A 14,987-nucleotide genomic window follows, 5' to 3' on the forward strand; every position below is an offset into this window, starting at 1 on the left:
CTTAAATCGGTAGGTGGCTCAGAGTCTGAACAATCCGAAAGCTCAGCGTCAGAGACAAGCTGAGGATCCTCCATGATACCCTTGATAGCCGCATCATTTGGTTCTGTTTTGTTCTTCTGGGCATCCTTCTTAACTATGTATAGCTGCATATCGCGGGCTAACCTACGGCGCATTTGAAAAATCTCACGTTGTAGTCTTTCACATAGTCGATCAACACTATCAGGATCTTCCTTTTGGATCTCAACAGAACATGCTTTTGGCCCTTTCAATCGATTTTCCCGACATAATCTTTCCATTTGGACTCGCTCTATAAATAGTGCGGGCCACTTTAGAAGTCTAGCGTTTGCTAAACCATATCCTGTTTGATTATCTGATGGTTGCTCCACCAAACCACATGGATCTCGATAGTACTTGGGCATGACAAAATGTCGCTTCCCAAACCTATCATGATAAGCACAAGAGGCATCTAACAAAGGAAATGGTGTTTCATCTTCAGCATCGCCACTTCCCCTTCCCCTTCCCCTTCCCCTTCCCCTTCCCCTTCCCCCTCCTCGTCGTGAACTGTCACCTCTTTGCAAGTTCCTACCACCTCTGCAATTCCCACTCCCTCCCATGAACCATGTAGCCATGCTAATTTTTTAAAACAAATGAATGATAATTTCGTAGGGCGAAATGAGTTGTAAGGTTGTGTCTTCACCTTTAGTCGTTTATATAGTTGGCTATGAACAACTTTAGAAAGATGGCCCTGCATGACAAGCCCACATATACGAACAAGGTATGAGTCGTCAGTAGAATGAAAAAACAGAGAAAAGGAAATATTGTGTACTAAGTCACGTGACTTGACAATCCATCTGCATATACCAACAAAGTAAGGGCATGCTCACTGTAAGGTAAATCAGTGAATTCACTGTTGCCATGTGACTTTATGAATTGAGAATCCCACATATATCAAATTGGTGTTGAGTTGTCACTGTAATAAAAAAATTGAGCAAAAAATCGAGAAAACCAAAGCCTATGCACCAAGTCACATGACTTGACAATCCATCTGCATATACCGACAAAATAAGGACATGCTCACTGTAAGGTAAATCAGTGAATTCACTGTTGCCATGTGACTTTTTGAATTGAGAATCGCACATATATTAATAAGAAATGAGTTGTCATTGTAATAAAAAAATCGAGAAAAAAATTGAGAAAACCAAAGTCTGTGCACCAAGTCACATGACTTGACAATCCATCTGCATATACTAACAAAATAAGGGCATGCTCACTGTAAGGTAAATCAGTGAATTCACTGTTGCCATGTGACTTTTTGAATTGAGAATCCCACATATATTAATAAGAAATAAGTTGTCACTGTAATAAAAAAATCGAGAAAACCAAAGCCTATGCTCCAAGTCACATGATTTGACAATCCATCTGCATATACTGACAAAATAAATGCATGCTCATTGTAAGGTAAATCAGTGAATTCACTGTTGCCATGTGACTTTCTGAATTGAGAATCGCACATATATTAATAAGAAATGAGTTGTCATTGTAATAAAAAAATCGAGCAAAAAATTGAAAAAACCAAAGCCTGTGCACCAAGTCACATGACTTGACAATCCATCTGCATATACCGACCAAATAAGGGCATGCTCACTGTAAGGTAAATCAGTGAATTCACTGTTGCCATGTGACTTTCTGAATTGAGAATCCCACATATATTAATAAGAAATGAGTTGTCATTGTAATAAAAAAATCGAGCAAAAAATCGAGAAAACCAAAGTCTGTGCACCAAGTCACATGACTTGATAATCCATCTGGATATACTGACAAAATAAGGGCATGCTCACTGTAAGGTAAATCAGTGAATTCACTGTTGCCATGTGACTTTCTGAATTGAGAATCCCACATATATTAATAAGAAATAAGTTGTCACTGTAATAAAAAAATCGAGAAAACCAAAGCCTATGCTCCAAGTCACATGACTTGACAATCCATCTGCATATACCGACAAAATAAAGGCATGCTCACTGTAAGGTAAATCAGTGAATTCATTGTTGCCATGTGACTTTCTGAATTGAGAATCGCACATATATTAATAAGAAATGAGTTGTCATTGTAATAAAAAAATCGAGCAAAAAATCGAGAAAACCAAAGCCTGTGCACCAAGTCACATGACTTGACAATCCATCTGCATATACCGACAAAATAAGGGCATGCTCACTGTAAGGTAAATCAGTGAATTCACTGTTGCCATGTGACTTTCTGAATTGAGAATCCCACATATATTAATAAGAAATGAGTTGTCATTGTAATAAAAAAATCGAGCAAAAAATCGAGAAAACCAAAGTCTGTGCTCCAAGTCACATGACTTGACAATCCATTTGCATATACTGACAAAATAAAGGCATGCTCACTGTAAGGTAAATCAATGAATTCACTGTTGCCATGTGACTTTCTGAATTGAGAATCTCACATATATCAAATTGGTGTTGAGGTAAATCTGTTTGTGTATAATTAATTGTAAATAGTGATTTTGACAAGCAAATCAAGTAAAACCAATTGGGTTTTAAATTCCTTACTAGAGTCATCATTTTGACTGGACTTCCAGGAATTGGAAGGCGACTCTTTCTTCTTTCCCGATGGAGATTGAAATTCTTTACGTACAGGATCCCTATTCCACGAGCCCCAGTTAAGGGAAGCTTTTCACCGAGCTACCTGTTCTGTTTTATGTGTTGTTCAAGGCGGTTGTTCGTTTGTATGAACTTTATTTAGTTCCCCAACTGGACCAACCAGTTGGCTTTGAGCTTGTTTGTCAAGCCCCCCAAGTTTAGTTATCTGTCAACCCCCCGTTCCTTACTAGAGTCATCATTTTGACTGGACTTCCAGGAATTGGAAGGCGACTCTTTCTTCTTTCCCGATGGAGATTGAAATTCTTTACGTACATGATCCCTATTTCACGAGCCCCAGTTAAGGGAAGCTTTTCACCGAGCTACCTGTTCTGTTTTATGTGTTTTAAGTATTCACATAATTCAACATACATTAATCCATTCGTTAATCCAGAACATTCATTAACTCATTGCAATTCAATAAAGAAAGTCATGAACTAATAAATGTGCGGTTATAAATGTAGTTATTTCATAAATTTCAGGTTCATAAAACAAATACTTGAAATACATCCGTACGTTAGATGAACAACAGCATTGTCTTACATTCCAGTAACGAAGATATGAGACAACATACAAACATATATGAAAGATAAAGGTGTTTGATTTCTCATTCCTCATCTGACATGTAGTAGTCAGAGAGATAGTTTTCATTGTTTAAGACATTATTTCGCTCAATCACTGTCAAATCTCTGTTGCTTGCTTCTGCCATTTCGGTGGCTAGCTGAAGCATGAAATGTCGATATCTCCGCATCAACATTCTGTTGTTCTCCTTCTTAATTCTGCTAACTGTTTTTTCATAGTCATTCACATTTCGTCTAGCCATGGTCAATGAATGACGATGAGGTACCGGTGCCCCAAAGTTACGTAGATCATTAAACAATCCTTCTTGCTCCGTTATCCTGAACGCCCATTCTGCTCGGATACCAGCATAATAATCCTTCAGACTCGAGTACTTTTCGCTCTTGTAGTCATAAGTAAATGGAGGTAGCAGCCACACTTTCGGATTTCTTTGCTGGCGTGAACTTCCTGCACCTCTTGAAGACATTGTTCATAAAATAAACAAACAAATAATAATAGTAATTGTAGATATATTACTATTGTTATGACTTGAACAAACATCATACTGGGGGTGTCGCTATTTATAGACATCATACTGAGGGTTAAGTAGAGATGATCTAGTGACGATAATGCATGCTGGGGCACTATGGAAGAAGTGATACCCGTGATATTATTTTTTAGCTTTTCATTTCATGCAATCCTGAGTACCCGTGACTTTGTGTACCTGTGATGTAGTCACAGACGTGGTTGTCAGATAAAATCATAATTGTAAACCAGAGGATGACAATGCAATCCCTTCATATTGGAGCAGTGAGTTGTCAAATAAAACAACATGCAGTGAGTTGTCACATCGCCACATGAAACTATTTTTTCATGCTTACTTTTTTAATACAGTAAGTAGTCACTTGAAATTGACGATTTCAGTACAAATTGGTGTTTTCAAAAAATTATAAATGAAATTAAATGCTTAAATTTTCTTTGTTTTAAAGTAATATTCTTAATAAACAGCTTATATTTTATCTTATTTTCACTTAATGAACTTCACAGTCATTCCATTTTTTCCTCTTTGCATTTTTTGCTTCTTTTTATATTCGGTAAATTACACTTTACTCCTTCAGTCCATCACATAATTGTTTATCAACACTATTGCCGTGTGGTCGTATTGATGTGACTTAGATGAAATGTGATAAAAAAATAAAGCATTTATTTGCGCTGCAGAAAGTCACATGTATCACGAAATGTGAGGAAAAAAGTAACAAATTTTTTTTTTTCATAAAAGCGGGGTTCTGAACAGCGAATTCAGAACATAATTTTTTTTCGATGAACTCGTGGTTTGTAACAACGAGTTAAAAACGAAAAAAAGTTAATTATAATCGCGTTTTGTAACCGCGATTTCTTAATCAAAATCGCTTTTCGTAACCACGATTTTAAGAATTCCCAACTTTCACGCGGGACAGGCGGAAATATGTTGAAATCGCGATTGTGAACCGCGAGTTAGCTTACTTTGGGAATTCTTTGAAAACTAGGCTTAGTTTGGGAATTGATTTACTATTTTAGCTTATTTAGGGAAATGTCCCCTTGTTTGTTTGGTTCCAATCAATTTTTAAAAATTTGAATTTTTTATTTTTATCGTTTTTTTTTTAATTATTTGTATTGAATTTTTTTTTAATATTTTAAACAAATTTTTTACACTTAACATCAATAAAATTTAAAAGTATAATATTTGTGAAAAATAATTTTTAACAATTTATAAATATCAAAAAACAAAAAAAAAATACGAAATTTGAATATATTTTTGTTTTTTAAAATATATTTTTTACTATATTTTACGTAAATCTAAGTTAGGTGTATTTAAAAATTAAAAAAAATTAATTAAAATATTAAAACAAATTCATTAAAAATAAAATAAAAAATACGAAAAATTAAAAATTAAATTTTTTAAAAATTAAATTAAGTAAATTAGAACCAAACAAGGTGATTCTTTTTTCTTTCTATTTTTTTGGACTCTGTGTTTCTTGTGTACTCACGTCAAAGAATAATGTTATATGCACCAATTTATGTACTAATTAGTGCATCAATTGATGATGTGGCATAATTTAAGAAGTTTTTGGTATTTGTAATGTAATTAATGAGTGGGGTCAATAATAATGTTGGTACACTAGTTAGTTTACTAATTGGTGCATGTAATACCACTGTACATTAAATGTAAGTTAAAAGCATTTGCAATACGTGATATTCACATCTCAAGAATTTGAGAGTCTGGAAAATTTATCTTAAGTTTTATTTCAATAATCCAAAAAGTTTACTTTTGCAATACTTTTAACAAAATCACTTTACCAAAAAAATAATTTCCCCAAAATGTACCTTTGTGGAAATGGCAAAAAAATAAAATAAAATAAATAAATAAAAAATAATAAATCAAATTTCGATATCTACTCCCAACTTATCCTATGAGTGGAATAGAATTTCCTTTAATTAGTATATAAAATCTCAAAATACATAAATCTCACACATTGTGTAAATATCATGCACATATATATCTATAGTCTGATGGTTTATTGCAAAGAATTTGAAATAACATTGTCATATTTATAAAAACACAAATCCATCAAAATTCACAAACTCAAATCTATTTAACCCTTCAACAAAATACACATATAGCCCAATCACATCTAATAAAAGGAAAATGCATAAGACTCCCAAGGGGGGTGCTGGGGTCCCTTTTGATTGGTCCATAACTGTTTGTTTGTTTGTTTGTTTTTTTTTTTTTTCATTGGCAGCCCCCCACGTGGAGGTGGGGGTGCTGGGGGTCACCCCCCACTGGGGTCCCCAGCATTACGGCTAATAAAAATAGGGAATAAATCAAAAGCATATTTATATAGTCTAGTAATTCATTTCAGAGAATTCTAAGCTGGCCCTAAGGTAAGGTGAGTAAGGTCATCGCTTCGGGCTCTTAAATTCTGTCTAAAAATTAGAGTCCTGAAATAATTTCAATCTTACGATATGTTTGGTTTATTAAAATAAAATTAAATAGAATAATTATTCCATCATAATGTCTATTTTCACGTTTAATTTACTAAAAAAGATTACAAACGAAATCATCATTCATCATTGTGAATAAATAATTTTGTAAAGAGACTAAGGAATGACTATTCCATTCAATTCAATTTCATTTCAGTTAACTAAACACTACATTATAATATTAGTAATTTAAAAATGTAGATTATTTAAACAAACAATTGAGCTGATTAATTATTTAAAAATAATAGATTGTTGCTTGCCAAATGTATGAATTATTATATAGAATATTGTTTGATTATATGAGTTACAATTATTTCTATAGAAATAATTTTTTAAAGTTGAAAATAATCAAATTTTACAATTTAATTTACTACGTCAGGAAAAAAATGTGAATAAAATAAGAGTGTTGACAATTGAAAATGTTCAAAATTTATCTCAATAATTATGTATACCATATGCAACAAATTTATAGAAGGTACAAGAAAAAGAATAAAAATAAATTGAAGATTGTTATTATTTTACCAATTTCAAAATATATATGGGAGTCAGGGCTCATCTTCTGAATTCGCGTTGTTGGCTTTTTTGGCTTTCGAAGGTTACTTTCGTAATTATGAGCGTGCCAGCAAGGATCAATCAGTCCTTACAGAATTGTAATTGCCAAACAATTATTCAGACGATTGTGTTATGGTTCTTTCGGCCTCAATAAAGAGGACTTTTACTGGTGGCTTACTGGTAATTTGACTTCAGAAAACTTGAACATAAGAACAATTAAATAAATTGAAATATTTCATTAGTATGAAAAACTTACAATGATCTTAGTTCCGTAGAGAATTACAGCGGCAATATACTCGAAAACTACTCCTACAAATGAAGTGCGGCGCAGAAACTTAAAGTACAGAAATATAAAGGACAGGAAATAACACTGGACTATGTAAAGTAATTCTTTAGATCTTTTGCCGTCCCTTTCTCTGAAGTCCTTCCTGCTATTTATACTCTCCGAAGATAACCATTGAATTGTACTTCAAACCGTCGAACTGCTCCTCCGTAGTCGCTGATCATGCTACCTTATAAGTAGTTCCACTACGCCTTCACTTGCAGTTAGGCTTCCCCCTTATATTCGAATTTGAAATGTGAGCAACCGTTGAAGCCACGTCACTGTACGTCTCTTTGTTGATCTGCTACTACTCAGATCTTATAACAATCAAAATTAATTGCCACGTGTATGATCAGGATCGAAGACCTACTTGGTCTCCCCATATTACCCTCACTTCGCCACGCGTCGGATTGTCACTGGCTTAGTACAAAATGTGTAGCCAACACGCGTTAAACCCCCAAAAAGTTAAGGTCGGCCCTGACTATCATATTTCTAAAAACATACTAACCCAAACCCATCAATTGATCAAAATCTTTAGCAAAATAATTTTTTTTTAAAAAAAAAGATAAAAATGTAAAAAGAAAATAAACATATATACACGTCCCAATCTCAAATAATAAAATTGGGGACTAAACCAAAAAGGATTAAACCAAAAGGACATATACAATGCATGATATGACAAAGGAATTCATAAAAAGAGGGAGTGTTTTTCATTTAAAAAAAAAAAACGAGTGAAAATGTAACATTTCGTATTCCTTGGATTCGTGGGATTTCTCTTCACTTTCTTATTATTGTACTTGGAGCCTCTTTTTTTTTTGGATCAACAAAAAGGAACCTTTATAGATGCAAAAACCAAACAAGAAGAGAGATTACATCAACAAAGGAGGAGGAAGAGGAGTTTGGCGAGGAACCAATCCCAAGAAGAAGAAGAAAAACAAAGAAAAACAAAGACGAAAACCAGCCCACTGCAATTGACCTTGGGATTAACCAATACTCCGGGCACAAAACCAGAACAAGCCTTGCTAGTGCCCTTGGCAATATGATCAGTCAATAGCAACCAGACCTGACCAAACCTGTCCTATGCTGCAGCCAAAAAACAACCAATGTATAGCAGCCAAAAAGAACCAGAACAACCCAACCCCAGCAATCAACACAAACCAGAACCAGAAGCTGCAATGCAGCAATTGGAGTGCTGCTGCGACAAAACAAAAGCCCCACCAACAGAACCAATGCAATAGCAACCAAATAGCAATCCCAGCAGTTTTAAACCAGTGCAGTAGTAACCAAAAACCAAACCCAGCAGATTTAATTCTTCCGCAGAAGAGCCCAACCCCAGCAATCAACACGAACCCAGCAGAATTCACCATTGCAGATCTTCACCCAGCAATTCACCACAAACCTCAAGGGGCTAACCTGATCTGATGAAGATTGGACACGATGTCATAGACTGAATAATTCACCACCACATGGCTTTTGATCCACAAGGCTATCTTCACCTTAATTTTCTCGCACAAATCTTGAATGTTGGGATGAGCACCCTTGAACACGCAGTCATTCCTCGGTTTCCAGACAGACCATAACACAACAGCAAGGACAATCTGCCACGCTTTGAGTAACCAGCCTTTGAACCTACCTCCAGCCCACCAATGTATTGATTGGGGTGGTATCATAATGGTAAAGGAGATTAGTATTCATTTATTATTCACCCTCTCCAATTATGTTGGAGGAGGATTCTTTCCAATCTATAATTTGGATTGGAGGGCATTGTTTAGACTCGTGAGACTTACTATGGGTTTTATTTTGATAATTCAAATTATTTATTTTGTTGAATATTTCATGTATTTAATCTATACAAAAAATTAAGTCGATCCGATAATTGTAATATATTCAATTTATTAGGTTTGACATCAAAAATTTGGACAACAATTGTGTTTTGAAAAATAAATTATTTATTTTTTTGGTGAGAAATTCAATAAATTCAATATATTATAATTATTAGATTGACCCAATTTTTTTATGTGAAAGAAATAGACGAAATGAATGCCTGATAGAATAAATAGTTCAAATTATTAAAATAGAATCGGTGCGAGCACATGGATCCAAACAGTGCTCCTATTTTAAAATAGACTATTTGAATTTGATTTTGTCAGACACTAGGTGAGAGTTACGTTAGCAAAACATGAGTAATTCCAAAGTAAAATATAACTCTGAGCAAAATTAAAATATAATCCCAGTAGCAGCAGCTTCACCCAAACAATAGTACACAACATCATCAAAATCAAAGAAAAGTAGCAACATATTCTCTCTCACTGAAATAACTTCTTCCTTCATAACAGAAAATCACAAAGCAGAGCCACTAGCAATATACAACTGATTCATATCACTTAATCAAAATCCTTAACATCGTTGCCTACCCAATCTCACAGCTCCAAAACAACCAATTCCCAAGGTAGTAGTGCACGAAGGCTGTTATTATAGATCGTCACAAAGTCTACAATTCAACACCTGATGGCCTAGATGGTAGAGTTTTTTACTCGCGGGACGTACTGCAGATGCATTTCCGGGAACTACATTTCCATAGAGAGAGAGTTGTTGGGATGCTTCTTCACTAGTTGATTGGTTACTCTTCTCTTCTTGCTCCTTGTACACAAGATGGACTCCGACCTCCTTTACATGAAAATACTCTTTTTCAACCACTGAAATATTCAGTTCATCCCCACCTTCCAACTGATTTTCAAACTTCCAATAGCTTAACATCATCATATCCTCATCCGCTTTAGGAATGCCAAAGATATATGGGGAATGACTCCAAATAAAACTCTTGGTCGTATTACTAATAATGGTATGTGGGATGCAATCAATCGTATCAAACCTATCATCTTCTTTTCGATTATTGGAAAGTGTATAAATAGAACATACAATCAAGCATCGGATTCTGAAATTAAGATGCGACGGCACAGTAAATGATATTGAAGATCCTTCATTTTTAAGATTAAACCAGTCTGGAACCTTGCTTCCTAAACAATAAGCATAGAATATGTGTTCTTCATGACATCCCTGTGCGACATAAAGCATAATTAATTTAACGATTATGTATATATATATTGTGTGTGTGTGTGTGTGTGTGAGAGAGAGAGAGAGAGAGAGAGAGACCTGTAGGGGAAGCTTCCTTGGACTCCCTGAGAACAAGTTGGAAAGCATAACAGTTTGGCTTCCCATGGATCCGAAGTTGGACAAGCCCAAATTGTTAATTATCTCCATGTCAATATTTCCTAGAGGTTCAAACTTGAAGCTTCCCATAATCTCAACTATATTGTGATTCCCGCCCAGCCGTAGTAGATTTGGATGCAAACAGCGAGTGCCTTGATTGCCATATATGTTATTATATTCTATGGTTGGAAAGGTTACTTTCTCCAACAATGTACATCCTACGAACTGTAATTCTTTCAATTTCTGCGACACTTCAAGTGATCGGAGCCTTGTGCACTCATCTAAACTAAGGATCTGGAGTCCAGTATGACCTCTAATGAAATTTGGGAGGCTACGAATTGCATTACAACTCAGATTTAAAATTTGCAAGGAGGATAGGTTGCCAAGATCCATAGGAAAATCTTCATCTGATAAATTACAGTTCTCAAGACTTAAGTGTACCAAGCGCCGTGGTAAAAGAGCCCATGAAATTTCCATGCTTTTTCTTGGCTTCAACAGACAGGGATAGATGAATGAATGCCATGATTTGACCTCCTTACTGGTACAGAGTAATTGACTTATGGAAATTCTATTTGCATGGAGAACTGTTAATGACTCCATAGTCTCCATTCCTGTTGGCAGTTCCTCAAGATTTGAGCAACCTGAGATGTCAAGTGTTTCCAAAAACTTTAGCATACAAATGCTTCTCGGGAGCTTCCTCAAATTTTTGCAATCTTTTAAATTGAACAAAACAAGTCTCTCAAGGTGTCCAATGGATTCATGAACCTCAACTAGCCTTGCACAATTTATAAATATCAACTTCTCTAGATTGGGGACTTTCGAGAAGTCGGGAGTTTTAAGGCAATGGGAATGACTAAGATCAAGGATTTTTAGTGACTTGAGAAGCTGTAAAACAAGAAAAAAGCTGCTATTAATATTTCTTTCAGTTTTCACACGAAATTAAAAAATATATATACATCTGTAACATACCTTTTCTCCTTCCCAAATTATTTGCAAGCTACTATAACTCATGTCAAGAACAATCAGGCTCTCCAAAGGAAAATCACAAGGTATAAATTTGAAAGGGAATCCATGCCAACATAACCATCGTAATCCTTTGGGAAAATTTTCCAAGCTTCCACTTATTTGTACATAATTGAGCTGCAAAAGTTTTAGTTTATGCATCATTGCAAATGCATCAACTTCCAAAGTTACTTGATTTGAATTTCCTAGAGCAGTGCCTACATTCTTGGAGGAGAACATGCCAGAACAGTATCTTTTAAATGAGTTGCCTACATTTGTTAAAAATGGTGTGTCGAGGAATTCATCATAATGACGTTTTCTATTAACACCAAAAATTGTCCTGTCATGTTTATCTTTCTTGGACAAATTCATATCAAGTGTGAGGCCTTCGATTTTTCTTGTCCCCTGCCAATGAACAAGAGGAGGGCAATATTTATCAATAAGAGTAATGCTATAAAAATATAATTTTTGCAAAGATCAATCATACAAAATGATGTGGCCTTTTTCAAATAAAAACAACAGAAATGAAACTGATAATTTCAAAAATCCAATTGCCCTATTATCCTAGATGATATACATCCATATATATATATATATATATTGTTGAATTACACTATTAGTCCTTATAGTTTAAGCAAGTGTTATTTTAGTCTCTATAGTTTCAATTTGAACCATTTGATCCCTACATTTTCAAATTTGTTGCAACGTAGTCCCTTGTTACTTACCGTTAGAATTTGAAACAGAAAAAGACCATATATAAAATTAGAGGGACCAAATTGAAATTCCAAACAAACTACAATGACCACTGGTATAATATACCAAATTGGAATTCAAACAGACTATAGGGACCATCGGTGTAATGAATATATTACACCGGTGGTCATTGTAATTTGTTTTGAATTTCAATTTGGTCCCTCTAGTTTTGTATATAATTTTCTTCCATTCAAAATCTTAACAACACATGTCGGAGAGACCACATTACAAAACATAAAAAATAAAAAAATTGTAGTGATTAAATTGTTCAAATTGAAACTACGAGAATCAAATAAAACTTCGATCAAACTAGAGGAACCGGTGGTGTAATTTACCCATTTTCGTTTATTATATTATACAAAGATTTTTCTAGATTATTTTTCCGATATAAATAGCATAACTACATAAATAAATAGAAATAAACATGAAAAGCAACAAGGTTAACACTTACAGTATTTTCTCTCAAAACATTCAAGGAATCCTTGTGATTCCAAAGTCTACTACGTTCTCCTGGCTCCTTAGGTGATTCTTGCCGAACAATTTCTCTTCCCATTTCTTGAACCAATTGATGCATCACCAACTTTTTGCACTCATCAATTGTTAACAGACATCTATCAATGAGATTTTGAATCCCAACCATTGTGTAAAAATCACATCCATCTAGAATTGTAACTACCCAATCTTCATCCATCCCAACAAAGAAACAAGCAATATGGAGGAATAAATTTTTATCGTGGTCATCTTGTAAAGAGTCATAGCTTATTTTGAGTTTTCCAAGGATTTCATAATCAGGAAATGCTTTCAATTTTTCTAATTGACTTTTCCAGATATTTAAACTTTTTCCAGACAGAGAAGAACCCAAAATTTTTATAGCTAATGGAAGCCCTCCACTGTAGTGTACCACCCTCTTTGAGTCCTCTATGAAACCATCAATGGGACAATTTTTCCCAAAGGCATGCCAACTAAAGAGCTCTAAGGATTCATTATGATCCAAATTTTCAACCTTGTGCACCCGACAAACTTCATGAGCCTTGAGCAATTGCTCACGCCTAGTGGTTATGATGATTTTACTACCTTGAGAAAGCCAGTCTCTCATTCCAAGTATTGCATCCAATTGATCTACTGTATCCACATCATCAAGGACTACAAGAACTTTTTTGCAACATAATGCGTTTTTAATCTTTATAACTCCTTCATCAACACTGTACAATTTTTCCTTTCTTCCCTTTAACATATCTGAAAGAAGTTGTCGTTGTAATCGAAGTAAACCATCTTGTTGTTTTAAAATTTCTCTTACATTTGCAAGAAAACTGCTACCTTCGAATCTTGAGAAGTTCGAATTATATAGTACTTTGGCGATGGTTGTCTTCCCTATTCCACCCATCCCACAAATTGCGACTATACCAACATCACTAGACTCATCTTGTAACCAAAGCCCAATGTTTTTGGCTCGAGAATATATTCCAATCAGGTGGGGGGCAATACCCAAGGTTGTGCGACTTAGTTTGTCTCCAACTACTTTCACAATTTTCTGGATAAACTTTGACTCAAGTCTAATTATCAGATTAAGATGGAAAACAAAGAACAATAAGAATGCCATCAATTGAATTTAATCGCTAATTCTCATGCAATACTGAACCAAAAGACCATGTTACTGTCTTTGTTGAAACAATTGGAAGAGTCTTGGATGAAAAGAAAGGGTTTTCACTATCATGGTTTTGAAACAATACTCTTTTATCTAATATAAACTGTTCTGTTTTTCAATTTTTGATTAGTAAGCCAAGTTGTTGAAACTTTTAAACAATGGGCCACATTTGAATAAAATGTCTATGAAAAGAAATGAATAGCTGCTTGTGATCTTTTCATATAACTTGAAAAGAAGGAGCATCTTAAAAAAATCATGAGTTAATAAATTCAACTTGTTTTTTTTGGAAACTGACTTGTAGGATGCTTTTGTGTTTGAAGGTTATCTTACAAAGACTAAACTATGTAAATCTGTCATAATTAACAAAACAATTCATTCCAAAATTTGAACAGACAATTCTTCATTCAAAAGGCCTTAGTATGAAATACTTTAATCTACGATATCCAAAAAATGGTGATATAAGTAATGCTTAGCTAAGAAAAGGACTTGGGAGGAAATTACCCGTCAGTTTGATTTTGTAAGTTCATCCCTGCCAAATCTGCAGCTTCTCTAAGTGCTGCCTTCCATTCTTCCACTTTGCCAATCCATTCAACTTGTCTTTCACTCGCTTCTGCGCGAAATCTCTCTTCATGCCTTGTAAATGCTTCTTTGAAACTTTTCTTTTGCTTCCTCACATGAGATGGATCCACATGATAGAAAATAGGTAGAACTACATGTCCAACAGTCCTCCTGCGTTCGAGGATCATGACAAGTTCATCGAGACACCAACTTGAAGATGCATAGTCCTCCGAGAAGACAACTATTGAAATCTTCGACTCTTGAATTGCTTTGTTCAATTCGAACTTAATATTCTCCCCTCTTTCAATTCCATTGTCATCTCTGAAAGCACGAAATCCTGCGTGTGCTAAAGCTGTGTAGAGGTGATCAGTGAAAGTCTTGCGAGTATCTTCACCTCTAAAGCTCAAGAACACATCATAACTACAATGAGAATTGGAGGAGGAGGTTTCTTGGGATCTGACAATTGCCATTGGATTAAAGCTCAAAGAAAGACCAATTAAGGACAGGAGAGCCAAGATATCAAAGAAAGACCAATTAAAGACAGAAGAGCCAAGATATGAATTATATCTGCTTGGGCACCATGGATATTTATAGATGTCACTATATGTAAATGAAGTACCAAGTAAGAAACCGATGAGAGAAATGCTATCTTAATTTACATGTTGGTTTTCCTGGAAGCTTGTATGTGTCTTGACAAGAATTCTTGACT

General features: G+C 34.7%; 1 protein-coding gene across 1 annotated transcript; it reads right to left on the bottom strand.

The window, feature by feature from the left end:
* Positions 1-9,297: 9,297 nt before the first annotated feature.
* LOC145790625 (disease resistance protein RPV1-like) lies at positions 9,298-14,987 on the bottom strand. Its single transcript, XM_082868860.1, has 5 exons — positions 14,222-14,987; positions 12,527-13,628; positions 11,290-11,727; positions 10,264-11,205; positions 9,298-10,167 (listed from the first exon to the last, which is right to left on the bottom strand). The coding sequence occupies exons 1-5, from the start codon at positions 14,746-14,748 to the stop codon at positions 9,583-9,585; spliced, it is 3,594 nt and encodes a 1,197-aa protein (XP_082724986.1). The 5' UTR covers positions 14,749-14,987; the 3' UTR covers positions 9,298-9,582.

The sequence above is a fragment of the Camellia sinensis genome, chromosome 5 (assembly GCF_055761805.1).
Source record: "Camellia sinensis isolate YWXY chromosome 5, ASM5576180v1, whole genome shotgun sequence".
Lineage (NCBI taxonomy): Eukaryota > Viridiplantae > Streptophyta > Magnoliopsida > Ericales > Theaceae > Camellia > Camellia sinensis.